Genomic DNA, 26,816 nt, shown 5'->3' on the forward strand with positions numbered 1-26,816 from the left:
TTGATAGACACTTTACAAAAATATGGATTATAAGCTATAAACCCCAAAAATGTGGGTTACGGTTAGAATTATTATAATTGATTCCACATGCATATATCAGTATTATTAAACCACTAAAAGTCCATATTCAAATAAAACAGAACAAAAACAACGCATGAGTGTAATTAAGATGCGCTGGTAAAGAGTGGTCACAGCAAATATTAATGTCATTTTTTATATGTATTCACTTGCGGCAGTGTTTTTCAAAGCTGTATTGATAGAACTTAAACTGCACATTGCAATACAACCTAAAATGTCTAACGGCCTGATTTGAACCTGTAAAGAGGAACTGAAGTATCTGATGACACCACACACTCCCGGGCAACGTGTAGAAATGCAGTGTTTCTCGTTGTGGACCATTAAATCACGTTGCAGCTCGTACTGTTGCGCCACACGTTATGCAATCGTATGCAACACGCGCACAAAGTCATCGTCGGTAGCACGCAGCAGGTGGCGCTCGCAAGGCACTTACCCGCCGCGACGCGGGGTGGCGCTATAATCACGGCGTGTTTGCGGAAGTGTCCTTCACCGCTACGCCAGCAGCGAGTAAACAGACGTGCAGGATGTCGCAAGGCGCTAAACTCCAGCTTTAAAATATGAAATGATATAAACTCCCAGCGGCGATAGAGACGAGAAATCGATTAAAAAATCATCAGACTACACATTTAAGGCTTCGTTACATAACAATGGCGGCAGGGCGGCTGCCGAGCGCTGCGTTGAGCTAGCATGCTAGGCTAAGTGCTAACTTTCGGTCGGTGTCGGGAAATGCGAGTGGGCTCCCGCGGTCATGGCAGCGGGGGCAGGAGCCGCGTTCGGCGGATCTCTGGAGGCGACGTTGGCCCGGAAGTTCCAAGGTGTCACCAGCACGATGGACTCGATCCAGGGGCTGTCGACGTGGTGCATCGACAACAAGAAGTACCACAGCGTGATCGTGCGCCACTGGATGAGGTTTCTGAAGAAGTGTGAGTAGATGTTAGAACCAGAAAAGTGGTGACAGACCGACTAACTAAGGATCAACTGCTTCACGTCACATTTAAAGACAGATGTTTACTCCACATGTTGAGGTTCAAACTCTTCTGTTTGTGCAGAGAATGACAAACAGTTTTGTGACTGAGTTGTAAAAGTTTTCATTCATTTTAAAGATGTGTGCATTGGAGACCTCCCACCTGTCACTGTTGGAAAACATCAGGATAAATGCCACTTTATTATTTCTATAATAATCTGTAGAAGATCTTTGCTCCTGAGTGAAGCTTGTGGTTTAAACACTTACTCACTAACTAAATCTGAGTTTGATCAGATATTACATCTCCTCCATGTGCTCAATGCATAATATTAAAGGTTTTTATTTGTGCAGCACCTTTCAAAATACAGTTACAAGGTGCTTTATATAGATAGATTGCAGTAAATATTGATAATGTTTTAATGTCCAATCCTATGAGATATTTACTGTGTTAACTCCTAGCCCTGACCACCTAGGAACTGTTGTTTAAAACAAGCTCTCCTCTCAGTTTAGTAAGTTGGCAACCGACTCTGCTCGGTGGAATTTAAATTGGATTATTTCCCCCCTGATGAATGAGTTCCTAAACTCACGCTGCCTCGTGCTTTGACAAGAAAAAGTTGCTTCCGCCTGCTAATGATCTTGTTAATGTGAATATCTGTTTCTGTGTTGTTATGCTGTTCAGATCTGGAGCTGGGCACAATTGTGTATAATATGTTTGCATTGAAGAGCTCCCACCTAAAGTTTTAGGAAATCCGACCCACAGAGCAACAGCCAGATCTTTGATTACCCAGCTTATATATATAATTTTTGATTGATTAATATACAAATTTGTTGGGAAGTATCAACAGGGTCCAATAATATCACATTATCATGTGTCAAAACGAGTTAGGAATAAACCAAACGTTTTGTTTGTGATGTGCACTGTTCTTGTTTGAAAGGTTGAGTCATTGAGGGGAGAGCAGACAACTAAACAGGTTATTTGGGCCATGAAGCCGCTCTGTTCAGTATTGCTGTACTTTTTTTACAGTTGACATTTGAGGATGGTTGGCTTGGCTGCTGGATTTGAAACAAACTGCCATAACACGATAGTCTGGTTTTCAATAGAACTATGATTATACAAACCTCTTGCCAAAGGGCTGCAGTTACTGTCAGATCCAATTTTGATAATCAAGTGATTTAACTATAAATCAAAGCATTTGCTGATCTTGAAGGAAATCTCACCAATAAAAATATTGATAAATGCCAATCACCTATGCCTGTCACCAGTGAAACCCATTTGTCATTATTTTCTGGTATTTCATAATTGACAAATGGGTCGAGAGGCCATAAACAGCTAGATCAGCTCACAAGGAAAATATCTTACAACCTGACTGCTGATGCTTTTGTTGATGGTGTAGCCGAGGGTGTGACAAGGCAAATGCAAAGAGAAGCCATTAAATAAACTTTATCTGTTCAAATAGACTGAGGCATGAAAATGAACCCTCCGAGTACTCTGCATACTACATTGGAAATACATTTGTAGATTCCTTAGCGCGATGGTATATCTGGACACAAACTAGAGTTTTGTCAACTTTCAGAGTGTAATAATGAAATTGCAATTAGCACTGATAGAGCATATCAAAAATAATAAAGCCAAAATACAAATGTTGTTTCATAAAAGATGATCAAAATACATCTTAAACTTCCTCTGCACTTTGTCTCTTCTGAGCTCGGGTTTTGAAACATTTATTGTCTTTGTACGTCTGGTTTTAAGTTAGTTTTTTCTGTCCTATCACTAGTTGTAAAGTTTGTATAATTGGTATCTGTGGATTAACAGTAATGGGCTGTGGTTTTTCATCTGCTAATGTCTTCTAATTGCTGTATTTCATAACTCAAATGTATTGCATGAACTTTGGCTACGAGATCTGAGAACATGTGACTTATAAACCTGAGTTTTTAAAGCCCTTTAAAAACAGCACTCATTTTCACAAGGCCTGGTGCTGCAGTAATCATTGTCCAAGACAAAGGTCACAACTGAGATGTTGAATATATGAATCGCATGGATTATGCATTAGTCAAAGAATACAAACACCTGAATATATAAATCAAAACTTTAATTTTCGACTTTGATAGTTATTTATTAAGAAACTATGTTGATCTTTTCTGCTGCTGCTTTAAATACAATGCATCATTTTATATCATTATAAATGAAATGCCCTATAGTTGGAATTTTTTGACTAAACAATAGAAAAAGCCAGTTACATCATTAAATCGATAACAAACCTGTGGATTTTAAATTGGAATAACCTCAAAAATAAAGTGCTTTGTCCACCTGTTGCACCAGTTTGATGTTACAAGGTTTATTGTGTTTACTATGCTAACCGGAAAGGTCCTAGTTTTTGTGTTTCGCTTCTGTCATAGAAACCTTCTTTGATTTTAATGAAATGAGATTAATGGACTGGTGACTGATTTTGCTTTTGTGTGTTTAATCACTGACTTTTTATCAAGGTCACCTCTTAGATCTTTGTTTTAGAGAAGTTTGTATAATGTTACAATCAGGCCGTGGCTCCCTGTCAATTGCTCTTTGTCTCATGTTTGTTTGTTTATTGTGCGTCACATTTGAAATGAGAACAAATAGCTTTCTGTGAGGGAAACATTTTGATCTGTTGTTCTGCTAATGAGATCACACACGTCAGTTTGCCTGCAAGCAACTTGAGGACTTGCTCTTATCATTATTGTTTTGTGGTGAACACTTGAATACAACCGACTGACAGTGTGGCTACAGTACAGTGTCCTATATGAATATATTACTTTCTCTCTCAACAAGGGTTTAACTGTTTTGTATTTGCTCTGTTGTCAGAAAGTTTTAACTCTGAAAACTAAAGTTTGAGCAAGAGAATTAGAGCAAATCCGTTTGTTTGTATTTGGCAGTGTTTTTACCTTTGAGTGCAAGTTAATTGGCTTTGTTGTATTTAAAGATTTTATGTTTAAAAGGATTTGCACCCTTATAACAGTGTTTACATTTAAACACAATAATCACTTTCCTCTTAGTCGTCTTATTTTTCAAAATAAGGTTCATTAATGTAGTAGTTTTGTATTTGTACGACTGGTTTCTACACTTTTTAAGTTCTGATGAATTAATGTCTTTAACAAAGCTTCTAACATTCTCAAGTATCTTAAAGTGGCACAGAGCATCTGGCACTTATTCTCTAATGAGATATTTGCATTATGTAGTTGAGTGGGTGCGTCTTATGGCTAACTAAAGGAAGGGGTTGATGGGAAAGGTGAACTCTGTATGTGAAGAAGAAAGAGACAGTATTGATTTGTAACAGATGGGTTATGCTTTCTCTTCCTTTTGCTCTGTGGATCAGAGGAAATCTTTAAAGAAACAATTTTATTTATTAAGAGATGATTTTCGACTTCTTATTCTGCCATTAAATTAATCAGAATAAATAATTTACTTTACTTGTAAACTATGTAAGAAATGTTTGTTCGCTTTTCTCATTCAATGTTTTTGTGGTTTGCTCATCAGACCAATTTGTCCTTTGTTAGGATGTGGTTGAAGGTGATCGGCACCTTGCAGACAGAGAGTAGATGATTAATTAGTTCATCTAGACAATAATCAATGATGTCTGCAAATATCCGATAATTGTCCGTTGCCGATCTGCCAGTCAAACTAACGAGCCTGTCTCCTCTGTCCTCTGTCAGCTGACGCCCCGCACAGACTCAACCTGTTTTACCTCGCCAACGATGTCATCCAGAACTGTAAAAGGAAAAATGCCACCGTCTATCGAGCGGAATTCGCCGAAGTGCTACCTGAGGCCTTCGGTCTGGTCAAGTAAGTCGTTTGTGGAAATGTAGTTTTCTGTGGCGGTGGAACGTGTCGTTACTCAGCTGTGATTTAGAGCTTATTAGATGCACTGATGATCTTCGTGTAGGATGTCCTGTTTATCCTCTCCTTCCTGTCAACCTTATCCTTTGTCTTTTCTCTGTCTCACTTCGTCCTTGTCTGGGTTTTATCCATTCATGGAAACTCCTCATACATAAATAAAGCAAACGTCATTACAGCAACATAAATCTCTGGCCTCCCTTGTTCTTATTCTGTCATTCCGTCTCCTCTCTTCAGCCAAGAAGGTGACGCCAAGGTGATTAATAAATTGGAAAGGATACTGTCCATCTGGGAGGAGAGAGGAGTGTACGCAGGGACGCTCATCTCCGAGCTCAGGAGTGGCTTAATCAAGGAGGAGTCCCCGCCTGAGACGCCCGTGGAGCAGAAAAGTAAGTGTGTTGGCTTATTAATGTTTATAGAGCCCGACAGATATGGAATTTTGGGGCCAATAGAGATGTTGGGGAATAAAAAAAATTCATACACAATATATTAGCTGTATTTTAAACAAAATTGTCAAAGATTCCTAAGTAACGTTTTAAAACCTTAAGAGCAAGAAATGTAATTGAGCCCAGATGTTTAACAGTTTAAGAATACATTTTATTCTAAATAAAAATAAATCAAAAATACAGCCAAATATATAGAACTTGAATATTTCAGCTCAACACCAACTGTACAAAGTTTTAACAATTGTAGCCCTTCATATGCAGATTTTGCATAAATTTTGGTCTTTTGACTTACGAATATGTTGTGAGCGTTTTTTAATTTATTTATATTTAACTGGCCGACGTTTCTATTCATATCTTATTTTTTATTTCAATACTTTATGTTGCAAACACATATTTATTTGCCTGTTTGATGTGAACACTTATTTTTTGATTTTTTTTTTAAAGCTCCAGTCGAGTCCAAAGCAGATCTACAATCCAAGATTGTTGCAGAGTTTGTGGTAAGGAAGAAATTAAAATTCAAACCAAAAATTCTTAATCAAACGATAACATTCACATATTATGAATGAAGGTAACAAAAGACGGCTGTGCACATGGTTTATTTTTATTCAAATGTTGTGTACGTCTGACTGTGTTACTGACTGCTCCATCTGCTTTAGCCCCAGGCACTAATAGACCAACTGGCCAAGTACAAGAAATCTCTGGCAGATCTGGACATGAGAGAAAAACAGCAGGCAGCTATGAGAGTTGACATCTGCAGCTCTGAGGCTCTCAAGAAGCTCAAAGGTGCCTGATTAAGACTTCTCATAATGTCTGTACTGCCTGAGTAATGGCGTCTGGGTCTCTGTCTCTTTTTAACATAACCTTAAAACCTCATAGCTTACCTTTTATAATACCTATATGCATTCATTCTGACAGATAAGGCCGGAGGAAAGAAGTTCTCCAAGGACTTTGAGGAAGGAAACACACAGCTACAGGAGTTTGTCAAGTATTTTGACAAACAAAGCAAAACAGGCCCTCCTCTCATGGAGGCCCTCACCAACGCAGACATCTTCTATGAGATGCAGTACAAGGAGGTCAAGATTGTCGCTAATGTAAGAGACAAACGTCTGTTGTTTATTGTTCCAGCCTTAGTTTGCAATCAATAAGAAATAAATATAGTGTTTTATAGCAGCGTATAATGCAACCCTTGTTTTATGGCAGTATTAGCATTTATTTAGTAGATGCAGTGTAAGTGTTATTGATGGTACATTAACTGAAATGACAGAAAAGTACACACCGCAATAAATTTAATGTGATAAAACTACTCTTAAAATCACCAGAAACATTAACCTGAAGTTAAATAAGATTATTTAGCAATGTTAATTAATCTGGCTATAAACATTTTGTTTTTCATTTATTAACACATCATTAACCTTCTCCATGTTTACATTTCTCTCCAGGCCTACCAAACGTTTGCTAACCGGGTGTTGCACCTCAAGCGTAAGCTGGACTCCCTGAAGGCCACCTTACCCGACCTGGACGAGTCGCCCATCCCCTCGCCCTCTGCCGACGCACCGTCTCCAACCGGGTCCGAGTCCCCCTTCCACGGGATGGACCTGGCCGACCCCGATCCAGATCTTGACGGCTCTGCCATGGATGACGAAGCAGAGCCACCGGCCCCGAGTCCTCTGTCCTCACTGGGAGGAGGTTCCCCCAGAGACCCGGAGACTGTTGGACAGAAGGACAATCGTGAAGTGGAAGACATGGAGCTCTCTGAGGAGGAAATTGAGAGCGGGGGCATTATAGGTGAGGGAGTGGGCAGTGAAAGCTTTTTTAAATAATTTAAAGATAATTATGATTATCCTTCTGGAATTCAGTTCAAAATGTGTTGAAATAATGAAAATGAGCAGCAGCTGAGGAGTGAAGTTGCTAAATTATGCAGAAAGATCTCAAGAGACTCGTATAACACGTTATTGGAGAAGTTCCAAGTATTTTCCCTCCGACCCTGGTTCGTGGCAGGTTCTCTCGATCACATTTTACCAGCCCCAGATCCATTTAATGAAAATTATATGAATTTTAAGAACTATACTTCATTGTAAATGTGTAATTTTTACACTTTTATATCCAGTTTTTCATTTTATTGTCAATAACACGTTTTACAGCTGCAGGAGGCCATAAAAGACGTCAACTAACAGTTTAACCTCTTCTTCATTCGTTATTATTATTATTATTATTATTATTTAAGGAACCATCTTATGTAAAACCGTTAACAATATTTTTTATTGCGTGTTAACGGAGTGACTTCTTGCCTGGAAATCCTCACTAGTAGAAAATGATTGACCATAACTGTTCTGCCTTAAAATTAATATGAGATAAAATGTATCTGGCTTCACAACACTCTCTCTCCCTGCCATATGTTTGTCCTCAGTAGAGCAGCAGACAGAACGTCCCACCCACCAGGAGGTGGCCACTCCAGCGCCTGCAAACAAGGAACCACCGGCAGCCACAGAGCAGCCTGTGGCACAGGTCACGCCCCCTGTGGTCGCTCCCGCAGCCAGTGTTGAGAGCGTTGACCTGGGGAAAATTGGCTCCATCCTCAACAGTTTAAGCTCAGTCATAAAGAACGCAGGTGAGTGCTGCTGGCTGTTCTGAGGTTATAAAAACAGACGGATTCATAACATTATAATAAAATTGAATGAAACTCTGAACTGCACCAATGTAACAACTGTTTCTGTGTCTGAACCTCACCGCATGTGACACAATATGAACATCTACAATTCCTTTATGCACTTTTGTAGTCATAATATTCCGTCTATCCATAACAAAATAAAATTTAATAAGGTATAAGAATACATGGAGAGTATCAATAAACTCTGTGAACTGATGATTGGTGTATCTTGAAGGCTTCTATGAAACAACTAACTACCTTTGCAAATAAATGATGTGGCACAACCCCTCATTTATTTGCCAGACAGACCTCCTCCTGCAATTGTTCTATTTTCTCTGCAGTCTTCATGTGTTCTAGATCTAGTGATTTACTGTGAGTGTTCCTCTCTGTCTTGCAGGACCTTTGGTGGAGAGTCCTCCTGCAGCGTCTCCTGCTGTCACACCTGTGATCTCTGTGGCCTCTCAGGATGCCAGTTCACTGGTAAAACTCCTCTCCAAGGTGGATGTGATTCCTTCAGATCTCCTTGGAGCTCTGTCCAAAGTCCAGGGCAAAAGCGGCTTTGCGGGTGAGACTAAAGAGTTCTCTGTTTTTAGTTTTGAAGCAAAAACTTTATATCATGTTTCTATTTTATGATACACGATAAAAGCAGCTTGCTTAAAGTACATTTCTTAATTCTTCTTTTCGTCTCTTAGGCATCTCCTCGACTCTGAGCATCCCAGCTGCAAATGTCTCCTCAGTGTCCTCCATTACAGGCAAGATTCCTCCTTCGTCCACAGCTGCATTAGCAGCCCCCCCTCAGAGCCCGTCTCTCTCCTCTGCTGCACCCGTGCCTTCAACACCAAGCTCTTCTGTAAAACAAAGCACAATCTCCCAAGTCCCCCCCCAGACTTCTAACCGAGCCTCAGCCCTGGTGCAGGCTCTCCATAGAGACATGGATTTGACTACAGAGCCTGAGCCGTCCAAGTCCTCTAAGAGTTTAGAGTCTAAAATCCATCGCTTCCTGCGGGGGAACTCTGCTTTTAGTGCATTTGACTTGGGGTTTGCTGCCAAACCAGCGGGAGGTGACAACGTCAGCCCTGTAACTGGCACAGACACCCGGGGTGGGACTCCAGTGCGGGACGAGGGGGGAGGAACCCCGACTCAAGATGAGATCATGGACACGCCTGTGGTCCCGTTTACTTCTAACTCAAATCAGTTGAAAGTCGGGGAAACTGTTGAAACGGCTCCCGCTGTGAGTCAGAGCAGAACTCAGAAGAACCTCAGCAGCTCCCAGCAGCAGGCTCACTTTCAGCAAGGCGTGGCTCAGAACGGGCAGGCGTACCAGCAGCCCCCTAGTGGCCAACAGGAGATGTCAGCTCATGGGATTACTGCATCTGTAGCACATTTCCAGCAGTTTTCTGCACAAACAGGAGGGCTCGTGCCTGGAGAGAGAGCCCCAGGCAGCACCGGTGGCTCCCAGGCAGTCGGAGGCTTTCAGGGGATGAACGACAGGAGCTGGTACAGTGACATTTTCCCAGAGGGGAGCTCTCAGCAACCCAGAGGGTACAACGTAGCAGTGCCTGGGGGCCCTGGAGAAAATAAGACATCAGGACTTTATCAGTACCAAACAGAACACACTGGGGAACCTCAAGGGTTCGCTTCCCAGCAGGGAGCCTCCATGACCCCTGGTTTCTTCAGAGGCAACCTCCCTCCTGTCCCACAGTTGCCTCCGCCTCCTCGCGCCTACGACGCCCCCCCTCTTGTGACCAGCAGTCCGATGATTCCCCCTGATCATCATCAAGGGATGAACCGCCATGGGGACGGACCTGGGGCCCGACCGGACAGTAGCTTCAGTGGGATGGTGGTGCATGACCATCAGCACAAGTCCATGTTCCATTCAGACGAGTCAGAGCTCGACCGCCCTCATCACCCGGAAGATTTACACCACCACCGAGACAACCTGCATTACCAGGAGGAGCAGGAGTGGTATCAGGACGACCCCCACCGTCAAGATTTCAATCAGTTTGAGGAAGACCCGTTCCAGGAAGACCCGTTCCACCACCCAGAGGATCAGTACCACAGGCCAGGCAGTCCCTCGCACCACTACCCTAGAGGCCAAGGCATCAATCCCCCACCCTCAGAAGACCCTTACTTTAGCCACGACTACCAGCGGCACAGCCCCCCTCATCCTCCCCACTACCTTCCGAGAGGGCCACCACCGCCTCATCTTGGTCTACGACATCCGCATCGGCCTCCCCACCCTGCACACCACCCCCACCCCAGGGGACCCCCACGTGCGCCCTTTCCTCGGTTCCACGGCCCCAATCCAAGGTTAAGAGGCAAACGTCCAGGTCCAAGAGGTGGAGGGGGACATCCTGGTCCAATGTTTCCACCAAAAAGACCCTTTCCACCTCCCCGGTACTGAGCGGAGACTTTGTTCCAAGCTCTCTTAAATCACTGTGGATGATGTGAAGGTGTGGGGGGGCAAGACTTTAAAGATTGTTCGGTAGCTTACAAGTCAAAATCTGAAACGGCGAATGTCGCAGATACTGAGGTGGGAGTCGGAGGACGGAGGGAGGAGATGCTGAAGAACAAGCAGCTGCCAGAAGAAAAGTGCAAACGGGGATGAGTAGAGGACGATTAGGAAAATCAACTCCCAGAGAGGTGCCGGCAAACGGAGGCTCTGAGAGGGCGGCTGGGCTGAAGGGTGGAGACAGAAGATCCAAGAAAAAAAGAGGTGGATATATATAATTCACTTTTTGTTTTACTTGCTCCAGAATTCAAGCAATTCTTTAAATATGTAAGGGAGCGTCAGTTTGATATAGGTCAGTGTGTGTGCATGGTATGAGGGGGGTGCATGCGGTCGAGCTTATGTCCTCTTGTGAAAGGCCGTTCTCATGTTCTCCATCCAATCCGCAGAAAGTTATTTTTGCTAAGAGAATAAGAAAAATAACGTAGAACGATTCCGCTGCTGTTCAGTTCGTCACCGAGCGGTTTTGACTGCTTCTCTTCCATATCAGCAGTTTCCCAGTAGCTTTTTGGTAAAATCATCCATTTGAATTTCACTTTATAAACAAAAACACAGTGTATTTATATAGAGTTCCTGTTTGTCCTCCAACGGGAGAGAGATTTGGGGCAAGATTACTTTCACTTTTTCCAAACCTGCGAATGTTATATATTTGTGAAGAAGTGCTTTCTCCACCAAAGCGTTAAGATCCCTTCGGCGACAGTTTCACGTCTCGTTGAGTTCCTTGAAGGAGAGCGGCACACGTCAGAGATTGAAGGAGAGAGAGAGAGAGAGAGAGGTGTGAGAGTTCCTTTTTTTTTTTTTTACCCGCCAACACCGACGCAGAAGAAATGCATTTTTGGAGAGGATGAAGATTCTCGGCTTCAGTTTCGTTTTACTTGTATTGCCTAATAAAAATCTGAGTTTAAAAACTGTGTTGTTCTTTTTCTTTCCTCTGCTCGATGGACTGTCGCTCCACCGCCTCTAACTACCAGCAGCCATCTATTTATAACATTAGGTTGTGCCTCAACTGGAACATTGTCATTATAGTGATAACCAGAGACTCTTAGAAAATCATCAAAGTCAATTAAAATTATAACACAATATACTGAATTTTATAGAGGTAGGCGTTGCAATTTGATGGCAGGATTTAATCAGTATTTTATTACTGCAAAAAACTGTTTTGTAAAAAGAGCACGTTTCCTTTAGGTTGTTGACGTAACATTAATCCAGGAAGGTTAAAGGAATGTAACAGACAAAGTTCTTAGTGATAATAATTTGTAAATAACTAGTTGACGACATGTATCATGTTTTACTTATTCACCTACTCGCTGTTATTGCAAAGAAGATGCAGCCATTTTGTGAAATCCAAAACCTTAAAATATGCTCTAAATATTTAATGTTTTCTAAAATAAAGCAATTAAACTGTAGACATAAGATTACGTATTATTCATGATGAAGGAATGTCAACACTGAGGCTGCACATTTCAGCCTGTGTGGACATTCCTGCAAATGTGTTTTTCCATTAATCCCAATAAAATGATTTAAAACATGTTTTTCAGGAGGTTTCTCAGAACACAGGTAACGGAACTTAACCTCAAAATCTGTTTTTCTGATCCTCTTACTTGTTTCGGTTTTACTATTTAAATCTATCCGGTTTCAAATTGGCCTCGAAACCTTTGGATTTGTTCGCGTGGTTCAGGTTCTCCCACCACAAATCCACTCCACTGTTCCCAGTGCTGGTGTTGTGATGGACTCTTTTCCGGTCGAGGCTTTTATCCGCTCCCTCTGGAAAATCAGGCGTTTGGCTCTTTGCTTCATGAATAGACGAAGAGAATGTGAGAGGAATTTAATTCTGAGGTCAAACTGTGTCGGCACAGGACGTCAGTGTGAAAACAAGTTTAAAGACAAAGCGGTAATTAGTCCCATTGATTAGATGACTACAAAACAAGGCCCTTACATGACTCATTCATTTGGGAAATAATAAAAAAATCAAATGTAGTTAATTAGACCTGTGGACTGGTTAGTACCTTGTTAAACATGAATAAATACAGTTTTATCACTTATATGAAAATAGTCACTGGACCTATTAAACAAACGTGACACTTTTCCTATATTATCCTAATACTATACAATCCAACACTTCTCAACTTTAATTATTTAACAATAAATAAGAAAATAAACTTAACTCCTCTAATGTTACTAATTCTTAACATGATTCATTTGAACACATGCAGCTTCTGTCTGACGGCTTCATTTCGTTCGTGCAGCGTTTGGTGAAACAATGAAAACAGAAAGTGAAGCTAAAAGTTCAGGTCGGTTAATGGTTAGTTAATAATTTGAATGGGCAGGTGAAGCAGGTTTTAAAGCGGTGTATAGTCAGAACAGGTGAGACAGCTGTGGACAGATGTCAGCGTGTTTCCAGCTGCGCTCACACTTTCTTTATTAGATTCATGTAGGAGCAGCCACTGAAAAAGTTACACAAGATGTGTTTATACCTTCAGCCTCTGGTGAGTCAGGGAGATTGTCGGTGTCTTTCATTCCTGCGTGATCATTAATATCTTTTGTTTAATTCATCCTGCGTGATAAATATTGTTTACTTTCCTCCATCCCTTGACTTTTAACCCATTTTCCTCCTGTTTCATCCCTCTCTCCCTCCTCCTGCTCTCCTCCTCCTCAGGGAAGCAGAGCCACACTTTGATGTGACTGATGTGATGTTAACTTCTTCCCACAACCTGACTGATGGAGGTGGGGGAGGTGGAGGTTCGCTGCTGCTGCTGCTGCTGCGACTGTCCTCTTTGAATCCCTGCACCGCCGCCAGTGATGTCTCTTCATGGTCTGACATGAACGCAGCTGAGTAAGACTCCGTTTAAACACATCAGAGGCCGAGGGCCACCAGCAGGAAATCACAAAAAGAAAAAAAAAACAGCCAGGGAGAAAATCAAAATGCTGAAAATGTGTCTTTACTCTTCAGACGGTGAATCACAGAAAAACAGGAAGTTTGGACTGAGGCCCGTGTGAAGTGAGTACAACCAGGATTATTAAATACTTCCCTTTTCCTCGTCTCTGTGTCACTCCCACACAAGCTGCTATCGGCAGAACCAGGTATTCAGATGTCTTTTAATGTAAAAACTCCACTAATTTCTTTTTTACTGTGAAATAAAGAATTGTTCATATCAAAGAAAGGTTGTGTTGTCAGTTTTCTTTACAGTATTTTAGTCAAGTGTATCATCAGCTGCCATTTATCCTGTGAAAGCTCCTGTACCTCCAAAAAGATCCATTTCAGTGGAGTTTAGAAAAACTTTGCTCAAATTGGATTCTGAGTAGTTTTGTTCTAATAAAGGGAAAGTTAATCCCCAAATGTAATATTGTATGGTTTTAACTACAGAGAACTAACTGATGACCTTTGGCCTCTGGTTGAGTTCCAGACTTTCACAGTTTCAGAAAACATTTCCTTGCATTTAAAGCCAGGGGTGAAATCTAACTAAGTATATTTACTTAACTAATGTACTGAAGTATGTCTTGAGGTAACTAAACTTTACATTATATACTGTCTATAAGTCCGTTTTGACACCTTCATTTTTAAACTAAAAACCAGTGCAGTCAAATATTCCAACCTTTTTATATATGTTTTTTTTCTAAATTCAACTTCTCCTGCGACGTTGAGGCCTTATACTTTATTTCAATATATATAATTATGATTCAGCTTTTTTAATCTTCGGAAAATGACTTTTAGGACCCAGTTAAAAGCAGAAATATCTTTAGAAAAACCGTTAGGTTTGAGTTTGAGCTGCCCAACAGTAAAAAGTACTCCAACACTGCAGTTGCTGCAGTAAAATGCTTTTTGTACAATAATATATTAGAAATGATCTAGAAAAATATCTAACACTATGAAACAGAGAGTATTTTTCAAAATCCTTTGAAGTATTCTTTGCGGTAAAGAGTCAAGACAGATTTTACAACATGGCTTTAAGTTTGATTCTTACTTGAATAGAATTGAACTTGCACTTCTTCTCATTGAAGTCACAGAAACACATTTAAATCCCCACATGCTGTAGGAGTCAGTCACGTTTCTAAAGTCACCACAGCGTCATGTGTGTGCAGCTCGTCACCAGATGTCGTTGTTGGTTACACTTTGAAAAAAAAAAAAAAAACGTTCATCTATTGTCACTCAAATCAAAGTGATTTTACGTTTATGGTTGTATTTCGACCTTATGGATCAGAACCAGATGAAGTCAGTCTGCCACGCCTGCAGTGTGCGCGTGTGCGTGTGAGTGTGTTCACGTGTGTGTGCGTGTGTGTGTGTCTCTCATTGTGGGGTGAAGGGCGGGAGGCGGGATTTAATGGCGAATGACAGATGGCAGCGTTAACACTGAGACGAGCGGAGGAGATGTTGTTCTGGTGGGAACAGCATCCAACGTGTCACGTTGAGATTCATGCGCTGAGGCTGTTCAATGTGTTTATAACGCTGCTGACACGGATCAGAACCAGATCGTGACTCCTGTTGAAGAGTCGTGGGTGTGTGCAGTCCGCTGTCATGTGGGCTCATTGTTTACATGCTGTCGAGATTTCACTGGGGGTGTGTGTGTGTGTCTGCGTGCGTGTACGTGTGATGTGAAATGAAGGTTCTTATTTACTCTATATGAAATAAGGAGTTTTTCCTCTGAGACGCGATGGTTCTGCTCAGAGTCACGAGCGGGGAGTCGAACCACATTCAGGACCACGGTCAGCGCCACGAGAACAAAAGGCGGATTTACATCTTTGATGTCAGGGACCGTCTGCTATTTCCCCTCCCACCAGAAAAACGACGAATCCCTCCGAGCGAACGCCCCCTGCTTTTATGTCCCTTATCTTTTGATTTCTGAGGGAAAAACTGTTCATCTGACGTTTGGTTCACATCGTCCGAAACACCCCTCGGTCTGATTTAGTGCGTGTTTGTTCAGTCGAGGCGAAATCTGTATTTATTGCCAAGTAGGTTACATGGAATTTGATGTGTTTGTGAATGAGCATGAATAAAGAAAGAGGATAGAAATATGACAAACACTAGGAAAAAGATATGTTGGACGTGAACCTTATAGTCTTTGTACAGCGGGACCTTTATTAGCCACAGAACGTTCTGTTCTCAGTCACAGGTGAGGTCACGTTTGGAGATCCTTTCTCTGATCTCCAAACTTAAAGTCATACTACACTGAAAATGAAAATGCAGTCATAATCTACTCACCATTATGCTTATGACGGGGGTGGGTGAAATGTTTGAGTCCACAAAGCACTTTTGGAATTTCAGGGGTAGACAGCGTTTCAGCCAAATCCAGTTTAAGGAACTGGTGGTGTGCATAAGCCCGACATTCAATGTCGACTCGAAAGGGCGTCATTTACATCGTGTTTTTAGCAAAAATGTCCACCACCGGAAGAAGCGATGCTGCCGGAACTAGCGAAATGGATCTATTTGCAGGAATTTTCTATCAAATAATCCTACTAATGTTTCACTAGTGTTTTTCGTTAAAATTGTACAAATTGTTCTTTTCTTTACCCTTGACTGAGCCCTTTAGATTCAAATAATTTACATTTACATTAGGAGCGGGTCCTCTCTATTGAGGCAGACATGTTTTTTATAGTCGTCCAAACTGGACAAACTAAACACCTTTTGAGCTTTTATGACAACTGAAGGCTACCACAGGTTCTCTATCATGTTTGGAATGGGGGGGTGAGGTGGTGGGGGTTCAGCTGCAACATGCAACTTCACCACTGAAACGTGTAATTTGTGCTTAAACACTTCACACACCCCTTCATCAGCATAGATAATGAGTGGATTTTCATTTTTCGGTGAACCAACCCTTTAATGTATATGCAATGTACTCTGTGCGGCTGTCGCGGGGCCTGTAGCTTGCGGACGGTCCCTGGCGGCAGACATCACGGCTCGTACAGCCCAGGGGAGGGATGGAGCTGAGATGGACAGGGAGGGAGACACCGGCTTACGACGTCAAAGGAGTACACACACACACACACACACACTCACACACACACGCTCACACACTCAGAGGGGAGAGGACCGACCAACCAGACCGACTATTCCCCACGGTCCACTGACGGAAGCCTAAATATCAATTGATCTCCACACTCATCCAGCGGGGCCAGGCAGGGAGAACTGTTTATTCTCCAGGTCTGATTCATTCTAGGGAGAGAAGAAAAGAAAAAAGAAAAAACATCCAGGAATTCACGAGCAGCGAGGAGGAGAGAAAAACCCCGAGCAGATCTAGAAAAAGACGCTCATGCCGAATAAAGGAGCGTCGCTGGATGTGAGTTGTGTTGTTTCAGGGGCGAACAGGCCGAACTTGTAGCGGGATTTCACACACGCTCCCTCCGACAAATGAACTGAATCACAGAGGTTTTTAATAAGTAAAGAAGAAAGACGTCCGCTGCTTCCATCGATTCTCTGCCACCGACAGCACCACAGGTAGGAGGGTTGTTATTTTGGGGTTTATTCTCCCCGTGTGTGTGCGTGCGTGTGTGTGTGTGTGTTTGTGTTTTGTGCTTTATTTTTTTGGGTGAAATGTGTAGAATCGTGTCGGGGTCATTGTTGTTGTCACCCACGTCTTGACAAAGAGCGAGCAGGTCTCCAGCTGTGTTGACAGACACATGATGTTTCTGTCGCGAACATCGACGGATCGAGCTGTTTACTATCATTTGCTGCGATGTGACTTCAAATTTTTATTATTTTGTATCTTTACCCTGACGAAAGGGACAGGTTGTAACTTACCCATCTGTAGATCCCAAATGTTGATATAAACCTATGAATATGGAAGTTAGGACATTATAAATACATTTTATTGTATATTTGTTTTTGCAAATTAGCATTTTTTAACAATTACACCAGAAATCGTGGCTCCGACTGTTTGAAATTGGGTCAAAAAATGTGTTTGGTTGATTTTGAGCCTTTTTTAAAAATTAACGTTACATCACTATTCCCATTGAATTTAGTTCGTACAGCTCTCACAATGTGTCTGTCATTGACACAACAGTGCATTCATGATATTTAAGCACTAAGCATTTTTATCTACATCAATATCATACTCTATATGTTAATCTTAATGTTAATCGCTTGTTTTATTGAGATCACATGTGTTTAAGTGTGATGTATTTGGGATATTCTCTTTAAAATCGACTTGAAGATTTGCTCCAGCATCTCTCCGAGGGTTTAGAAACCATAATTTCAGCATCTCAGTCCCACTGATCGTTCCCATCTGCAGCTCCATCCCCGGCCTCCTGTTTGCACCTCCTGTGCAGTGTGAATTTAAGCCTGCAGGCTCCTGTCTGCTCCTCCTGACCGCCTCCACTCTCTCTCTCTCTCTCTCTCTCTCTCTCTCTCTCTCTCTCTCTCTCTCACTCTCTATCTCTGTGTGTGTGTGTGTGTGTGTGTGTGTGTGTGTGTGTGTGGTCTTATTCCTCCCCAGACTTCTCAATGAAGGAGCCTGACGCAATCAAGCTCTTCATCGGGCAGATACCCCGAAACCTGGAGGAGAAGGACCTGAAGCCCATCTTCGAGCAGTTTGGCAAGATCTACGAGTTGACGGTGATAAAGGACAAATACACGGGGATGCACAAAGGTAAGGAAGGAGAAACTCCCATCGTGGCTCACAGAGCTGCCTATTAGGGAATACTATTAATTTAGCACGAGACTAAGATATGGAGTCACGATAGTTTATTCTTATTCCCTGTAAATATCAGTGAGGCTCTTCCTCATTTGGCACGTGTCCCTCTGAGGCCTCCTTGAGCGTCGCTGTGAGGCTAAAATCCTTTTGATGCACAGCTGGTGGAAAGTTTGCATCCTCACACTTCACAAATCTTTTAGTCAGGCTTTCTGTTTTGGATTAGAGTGGAAAAAGATTGTGAGCTTTGACTCAGACTGAGGTAGTGATTCATGCAAAGTATTTTCAAGCTGAGTTGACAACATTTCAATTTTTTTCCCCTGGAAAAAGGAGTCGAAGTTATTTGGGCAAATAAATTTCCTTCTAACAGTCCAAATGCTTTAGATTGGATTACATGTAAGTGCAGCATTGGATTATCAAATGATTTTGTTTTTAAATCTACAGTCTGCTCATCAGGAACATGTTGACTTCATGTTGAGCAAATGGGAAAACAGTACAAAGTTGAACGCCCCAGTGCATACTGGGAGATCTTATGTCACGTCTTATGGTGCTACTCCGGAGATTTTAAAATCTGTCAATGGTTGTTCTTCACCACCAACATCATTGGATTAAAATAAGACTTCCCCACTTTAAAATCAAAAATCATAATGCTCAAGAATGAATACATAACTGTCATAGAGTTAGAGTTAAGAGATTATACAGAAGTAGAGTGACATTCACTTCAGCAATAACCACCAAGGCCCATCAGTCCCCTTAAATTCAATCAAGCTGAACTAAATTTCACACACTCAAAGATATCACTTCCCTCACTGTGTCTAATTATTTTTGAATCAAGATCCATGATTTACTTCCTGGGAAATTGGTGGAAATGTCCCAAAAAAAAAAAAAATGAACGCCCTCTCTCTCAATGTTAAAGACACTGATAGAACATTTACGGGTTCAGCCCCTTGTGTCTGGATCCCAGAATTTATTGAGTTATTTTTTGGCTCGTGTTCCATCCTTCAGTCTCGTGCAAATCCTTTCAGGGTTTTTTTTTTGTGTGTAAATCTGCTGACAACAAACAAACCCACAATCCAACAAACAAATGGACACAGAGTGGTGAAAACATGACATCCCCGGTGGAGATAATAAATAGCATTGTTGTACATTTCACAGTGTAGAATATAGCCCCACTATCTCTGGATTTAATTTACTATAACCACAGAGATAGTTGTCTAAATCCAACCATATAAAACTATTTAGCTAGTCCACAATTTTGTCCATATGATGACATAGGCAACTTGAAAGTGATGTTTGTCAAAGGATGAAAAAAGGCTTCTCATAATTTGGATTTAGAAACTCCCCGCTGTCAGAATCCCGGTGGACAGATGGAGTTAAGTTGGTAAAAGTGATCTGAGGGAAAACACTGATCCCTCCTGTCATTCCTAATGCAAATATGAGCAGGGGAAACAAAGGCTTTTATAAATCCACATAAAGCATCAGTCATTTGGGAGACGTATAGGGCCAGGTGGTACCGGTCCTCTAACACCTACAACACCTATTCTGCATACATCTACATATTCATGATTTGTGGGAGCCCTAAAGGTTAATGAAGGCCTTTCTCTATTATGTGCGACTGCATACATTTTGCTTGAACAGCATGATATTAACCACTCATTCAGACAACCTGCGTCTGAATTGTCTCCAGGTATTATGATTTAATAATCCCAGCCGATCTCCTGCGCTGCTGGGAAAACTATTTAACAAAATGACAGTTGGTCATTGTTTTCATGCCACTTTTTGAACGCAGCTTTAAATACATATTTATAATTGTGTCCCGATTAAAGGCTGGAAGCAATTTTTTTTAATAAATCGTAAACAAATGCAATCCCCAAACTGTTTAATAAAACCAAACCACGTACTCATTATCAAATGTGCATATTTATATTATTTATTTGATGGCACAGCCCTCAGGCCCTCGGGGCGAGCGGCACCATGTGTTGACAATGTTGACAAATCTGACATTAAAAATACATGCACTTATATTTGGCTGATCTTCTCCCGCTTGGCTTTGTTTCCCAGGATGTGCCTTCCTGACATACTGTGCACGCGAGTCCGCCCTCAAAGCCCAGAATGCACTGCACGAGCAGAAGACGCTACCAGGGGTGAGTGCGTCGTCGTCGTCATCTTCTCCTTCTCGAGTCCTCAGCGGCTCACATGTGTGTAAAAAAAAAAAAAAATGGAGGGAGGGAGGGAATTACTGGCAGGCGAGGGCATCTGAACACACACCGCACATGCACAGACGTGGACGCACAGTGACACGAGAGAAATTAACAGAGTTTGACATGTCAGCCCCGTCTTCTCCCTTCAGCTGATATGCTCCAATAAAGGTCAGGGGCTGCTCTCCCTCTTATGTTTCATATGTGATGCATCCAGACATATCCATCCAGTTAAGGCATGAGTCATCTCGCTACATGTCATGGGTCGAGAGAGACGAAAGAGACAGCTAGGAGGTTCGCTTCTGGAGGGCCTCATTCTCTCTGATGTTTCTTTTCTTTTATGAATCTATGTCTTTCTCCCTCTATACACACACACACACACACACACACACACACACTTACATACATATATATATATATATATATATATATACATCTTCCCCTTCCTCTCCCGTCTTTCCATCCATCTCTCCCTGTGAGTCCTAATCAAAGTCAAACCTAGCTTTATTAGCATAGCCGGGCAGCAGGTGTGCTGCCAAATGACATTTCCAGAGCTAAATATGACGTGACAGCCGCGTCTCCATAATAACCGACTCCATGAGAGACAAGGCGACAAGGCAAGGAATTACTGAGACAGAGTGTGCTCCCAGGCTCGCTGCTGCTTCCTCTTTTATACTAACAAGGCTTTAACCCCATTTCCGTTTGGTTATTTCTGTTGAAATCTACATTCATCATCATTCACTTCTTTTTTTCTCTCTCTCTCTCTCCTGAATGACAGCTATTGGGTGCAGATTCTGAGGGAAGAGTGAGGAAGCAGGAGAACAGGGTGTTTTTTTAAATAATCTATTGGTAGACAGATAGAATTTGCCCAGAAGAGATTCTAGTGTGGTCAAATTGCTTCTTTTTTGTCCAAACCCCAAAGATTTTAAATTTAGTTTCATAGAAGACGAAGAAAAGCAGCAAATATTAACATTTGAAAAGAACCAGACAATTATTTTTTGGTCATTTTTGCTCAAATCATCTGAAGAGCATGTATTTTAATAATCAATTATTAGCTTGACTCATTTTTGTAGCAAAAATGCAAAACATTGTCTGATTAGAGATTCTTCAATGTGAGGATTTGCTGGTTTTCTTTGCCTGATGTGATAATACAGGGAATTTGAAATTGTTGTTGGCAAAACAATTATTAGTTTTACAGGAAAAAACTATTTTTCAAAAAGATAATCATAAACTAACTGAATGTGATTTGGTCAAATTGATATTTTTTTTGCCCGACCTAATAAAACCAACAAATATGAACATTTGAAAAGACGGAAACGTTTTATTTTTTTGTTATCTTTGCACAAAACATCTAAAGACCCAGTATTATAATAAACGATTGATTTTTGAAGCACAAATGCGAAACATAGTCTGATTACAGCTTCTTCAATGTGAAGGTTAGCTGGTTTTCTGTGTCTGATGTGACAGTTAAGTGAATTTTAGGTTGTTGGGCTTGTGACGGACATTTTTCACATCTTTTGGACATTTTACAGTCAAAGGAGTTAATTGAGAAATGAAACGATGGTGAAAATAACATTCGGTTGAAGCCCTGAAACCGAAAAAAGCCACGAACCCTCCTGTGTTGCTTTAAACAGCAGTCATTTGAGTTCTCCCTTGTTAATCACTCATTGATTGTAATAATTTCAGCAGTAGATCAGTGTTGTAATGGCAGCCGGGGGGCGGGACACTGCGGGTCGCGGGGACAATTTGAAAGAGCCGGCCGGTATTAGGGTGGCAACAAATGAAATCCTTTTGTTAGCGTGACAGTAGCGTGACCTCCCTGACCTCTCGGAGGGGGGATCAGCGGGACCCGGTGCCCCACGGCTAAAGCCCTCTTCCCCCCTGTGTTTCTCCCCCAGCGGCTCTCCTCCTCACAACCTCTTACCTCTAAGCCGAGTGGAACAAGCTAAACCCTCCTGTGTTCTCCCTCCCTGCCCCCTTTCCTTCGCCAGAGAAAGAAAGAGAGAGAGAGAGAGAGAGAGAGAGAAAAAAAAAAGACGAAAACCATCTTATTAGCTCCATGCACGCCCACGCGGACAAGAACGGCTTGCCACCCCTGCTACCAGCTGTGGTGTAATTGTCATCTAATTGCACCTGCACTGCCAAAGAATAATTAACTTTGGCATCTCATGGTCGTGGGGGGGGCGAGTGTGGGGGGGTGGGGGGGGGTGACACAAAAGAAATAACATGAAGGCAATTATAGGACTGAGAGGAGGGAGCTGAAATGAAAGCTCACCTGAATGTAGAGAAAGCTGAAGGATGTCATTAACACTCATCACAGCTTTTTCCTTTTTTTAGTGTGTTGCGTTTCTTCTCTCCGGGAAGTGAGAGTCAGACTTGCTGCTTCTTTTCTTTTCTCCACGTTGCTATTTCACCGATTTTTTCCTTTCTCTTAGCCGACAATGGAAACGGAGAAAGAAAGGAGATGGGGAGGGTGGAATAAGAAAGAAGTCAGGCAGGGTCGAACAGATGGTTTTATATCGGAGTGGCACCTGGCCTTGGGTTTCGTTTCAGGTGAGAGAGGGCCCGTCTAGGAGGAGGGGGAGGAGGAGGAGGAGGAGGAGGAGGAGGAGGAGGAGGAGGAGTGTCTAAGGCCCAGTCGGCCGAAAGCAGGGAAAGAAAGTGGGAGAATGGTGGAGTTGGTAGATGGAGAGAAGAGACGGGGAAAAAAGAGGCAGGAACAGTCAAATGGTTTTTCTGAGAGGAAGTGTGAAAATGGAGTTTGGGAGGAGACAAGATTTGGTGAGCTGTTCTCTGGTCCTGTCCTGTTTGGACATCTTGTTCTCTTGTCCCCACAGTTTGAGACCATCACATCCGGTTATGCCGCATTAAAAGAAGCCATTTTACACAGCGACCTGCAAAACTCAACGTCGATTTCAACAACTCTATATAAATATCTGTTGAATGAGCTGAAATGATGTCTCTGGTTGCCGTTGCAGATCATTAGAGCTGAAATTACTAGACAGAAATACGTCGAATACTTTTTCAAGAGCAAATGGCAAAATCTCACTGGTGTAGTTGTCGTGGTTCTCGGTGATAACAGCCTGATTATGTTTAGTTTTTGGTCTCTTAGGTGATTTAAGACATTTCCAGAGGCAGCGTGAACCTGTTATGAGAATGTTTTGTTATTTCCTGATATTTTAGTTCAATTGACAAAATCATTATCGGGGGAATACCGTCGCTAGATTCAAGAAAAAGACTCAAAGTTTTGTAAGTATGTATAATTGGATTTTTGCTGGGAGTTAAATGAGATTACACGCTGATGTCTGTTTGGTAAATGTGAAGCTAGCAACTAGCCCAAATAGCTTAGCATAAAGACTGGAAACAAGGGGAAACAGCTAGCCTAGCTCTGTCTAATGGCACCAGCCACTTATATATATATATATATATATTTCCTAAAATGTCTTTCACTCCTGTAGTCAGTGAGTAAGAGATCGTAAGTTGCAGCTCTACAACCCTTCATCTGCTTGAGTAGAGACACAATAAATTTCTCCTCATCACTTACTTGAATTAATATTTGCCACAAGGCTTCACTGTTAATTTCACTACTAAATATGACTGTTTAACAGTGCGACTGTGCCCAAGTGAGAAAGTAGCTGTGTGTGTGTTTGGTGGGTGTTTGCATTTGCAGCAGGGCAAGGGAGGGCAGGTGTTAACACTAACTGGGTTTAATGACGGGTGTGTGTGAGAGAGTGTGTGTGCGTGTGCGTGCATGTGCATGTGTGTGTGTTTGCTTTTGTGTTTGTGCGTTTCCGTGGAGGGTACACATACAAAGACTGGGACGGATGCATGGATGGATGGATGGAAGTTGTGGGCTTTATTATGAGCTCCTCTCAGGTTTCTTTATTCACTATCTGCCGTGTGTGTGTGTGTGTGTATGAGGGAGAGAGAGACAGAGACAGAGACAGAGACAGACAGAGAGAGAGAGAGAGAGAGAGAGAGAGAGAGAGAGAGAGAGAGTGAAATCTGTGCCGTGAGGCCTTCTGTGTTTAAGCTGCCTATATACGAGAGGAAAGATCCCTCTGTGAGTGGAACATCTGACTAAGCCTGACATTTACTCAGCCATAAGGACTCAGACGGAGCAGACAGAGGGGTTTTATCAATAGTCGGAAATAAATGCATATGCTAAATATAGCCCAGGCTTTTTACGCAGGATATGAGATGGGAAGTTGTGGTGCCAGAATGTTATAATTTGTGCCCCTCATCCCTGAGCAAACACTCTGCTTCAGATACATATGGACTTATGAAGGTGGTGCTACCTGTTAGCATTGTAGACTTACGCCATCTTTGCATAGCGGAGAGAGATAAATGGATAAATACGTATATATCAGGCTTAAAAATCCAGATCTCCTGGTTATTATTATTGCCAGGTCAACAATGCTGATCATTTATATATATTTTCTAAATGCCCAGTGGAAGAGCATCCATCAGCCTTCACAGCAGATGGTCAGAACTGCTCACCATTTCGGATTCAATGTTCTATACCCATTCAAGATCCCACAAAAGACATACTTCAGAGACAGAGCCTTTATGAAAATCCTGCTGGCTTTATGTGAAAAAAAAAGCTGGAGCTTAAGTGGCTGAAGCCCCAAGGTCCCGAGCTCCGGATCGACGACTGGATTGACATAGTTCATCACGTGTACATAATGGACGAGTGGACATGTTGTACAAGACTCATTTACCAGTGAATTCTCCTCTCCCTCCCAGTCGTGCTGTTTTATTTCGTAAGGTTGCTGCCAGATCTAGATTTTATCCACTGGGTCACAGGGAACACGTTGTTTTATGTTCCCTGACAAAAGGCCGATGAAGCAGGGCCTCCATGTGTAGCCTGTGTGTCGTGACGTCAGTCGGGGGCTGGGAGGAGGATGATGATGATGAAGAAGATGATAGCAATTAGCGTGTCTCAGAGCAAATGTGCTCTCTTGATCAATGTATCTGGCATTGGCTCATTTACATATGCATGCATACGGATGTGCATCAGGGACGATGCAGGACAGGCGGCGTCGGCAGGTGACAAATAAAAAGAGGGGGCCCATTTATTTTTTTGCGCGTCACTCTGTGTCGACAGTAATGATAAACGCAGATTGGATTTACAGACGTAGTAAATGGGTGTGAATGAGAGAGGAATTGGATAAATGAGGGAGGGGTGGGACAATAAGCGAGGGTGGGGGGAGGGCGGGGAGAAATGAATGAAAGTTTGACATAATGAACAGTGGGTGGCAGCAAGGGGGGGGGGGGTGGTGGTGGTGGTGGGGGGGGGGGTGTTTGGAGGTGCATTGAGGCAGTGTGTTTATCAGCTTAAATGCAGACATCTGTTACTGAGAAATAGTGTGGTTCGGGGGGTGTGTGTGTGTGTGTGTGTGTGTGTGTGTGTGTGTGTGTGTGTGTGTGTGGCTGTTACAAAACTCATTAGGCTTTTTGAACTCGTAGCACTGGTCATAGCGTAGCATGTAAACCCAAGTGTGTAAAGCATGAGCAAATTAAAAAAAGAAGGAAGAAAAGTAGGACATGAGCCCAATCCGCATACACACACACACGCTTACACACACACACACACTCACACACACACACACACACACACACACACATACACACAAATATCTGTCCGTAATTCAGTTCTTTCCTCCCTCTGCTCCACTGACTCGAGTCAAACAACACTTGACATGAATATTTAACAGTCGGAGAAGACAAAACAATTGAGAGTCGACTCCGGCGTTGTTAGAAATTGACTCTTTGATATTCAGTGTCTCCTCTTTTGGAGGATTTTCGTCGGCTCTTGTTTGACAAAACGTCTTCGGCTCGACACCGGACGGACTCTTGAACCCTGTGGGAGGCGGAGACAACACCGGGAAGCAGATTCGACATTGAAGGGCAAATCATTGAATAAATATTATTGAGCTGTGCTTAGCATGGTGCTGTCAGTGTCTTTGTGTTTGATTGATTCAGCTACAGGCCGGATTCAGGAGAAAGGTTTCTCTCTCCGCCTTGTGTGCCTACCCACCCATGTGTGTGCGCATCTGTGTGTGCATCCACGTGTGGCAACATTAACAGACCCTACTTGTGTATCTCTGCTTTTCGTCCCTGCCTCTGCTGCTCTGTTCCGACTCTTTGTTCCGAGCTCACAATCATCTGTGTCAGTTAATCTCCTTTTTTTTTTTTTTTTTTTTTATCAAAGTCTGTTTTTTATCCTCCTCCTTTCTTTTTTTCCCCCCGCCGCCCTGTGAATATACCAATTTCCACCTGGGCTTCTTCTCCCACTTCTTTTTCCCCTGGGTGAATTCACAAGTGCGTCCCAGCGTAAGTGCATTTGTGATGGAGAAGCGAGGGAGCGAAAGCATCAGAGACTGGAGAGGAACAGAACAGGGCGGAGAGATGAGGAGGAGGGGAGGGGAGGGGAGGGGGGGGGGGTGGCAGGTTGATTACGGTCGCAGGTCTCGTTGCTTGGAGA

General features: G+C 42.4%; 2 protein-coding genes across 3 annotated transcripts in view; both read left to right on the plus strand.

Annotated features, from left to right (window-relative positions):
• Window positions 1-542: 542 nt before the first annotated feature.
• On the plus strand, window positions 543-10,412 carry rprd2a (regulation of nuclear pre-mRNA domain containing 2a). Of its 2 annotated transcripts, none has more exons than XM_053446768.1 (10): window positions 543-1,001; window positions 4,727-4,856; window positions 5,145-5,296; window positions 5,798-5,850; window positions 6,010-6,136; window positions 6,269-6,444; window positions 6,793-7,138; window positions 7,761-7,961; window positions 8,398-8,565; window positions 8,693-10,412. In XM_053446768.1, the coding sequence occupies exons 1-10, from the start codon at window positions 827-829 to the stop codon at window positions 10,402-10,404; spliced, it is 3,240 nt and encodes a 1,079-aa protein (XP_053302743.1). In that variant the 5' UTR covers window positions 543-826; the 3' UTR covers window positions 10,405-10,412. The 2 variants fall into 2 exon arrangements, with proteins under 2 accessions (XP_053302743.1, XP_053302745.1); XM_053446770.1 differs by having other exon boundaries at window positions 7,764-7,961.
• A 165-nt stretch (window positions 10,413-10,577) lies between these two features.
• celf3a (cugbp, Elav-like family member 3a) overlaps window positions 10,578-26,816 on the plus strand; it is a 26,438-nt gene continuing 10,199 nt past the window's right edge. The window contains exons 1-7 of the mRNA XM_053446771.1: window positions 10,578-10,716; window positions 13,166-13,342; window positions 13,460-13,507; window positions 17,937-18,089; window positions 20,193-20,279; window positions 26,056-26,070; window positions 26,655-26,696. Of these exons, the coding sequence (XP_053302746.1) occupies window positions 17,945-18,089; window positions 20,193-20,279; window positions 26,056-26,070; window positions 26,655-26,696 (289 nt within the window). The 5' untranslated portion in view covers window positions 10,578-10,716; window positions 13,166-13,342; window positions 13,460-13,507; window positions 17,937-17,944. The remainder of the gene's footprint in view (window positions 10,717-13,165; window positions 13,343-13,459; window positions 13,508-17,936; window positions 18,090-20,192; window positions 20,280-26,055; window positions 26,071-26,654; window positions 26,697-26,816) is intronic.

The sequence above is a fragment of the Pleuronectes platessa genome, chromosome 18, assembly GCF_947347685.1.
Source record: "Pleuronectes platessa chromosome 18, fPlePla1.1, whole genome shotgun sequence".
NCBI classification, from domain to species: domain Eukaryota; kingdom Metazoa; phylum Chordata; class Actinopteri; order Pleuronectiformes; family Pleuronectidae; genus Pleuronectes; species Pleuronectes platessa.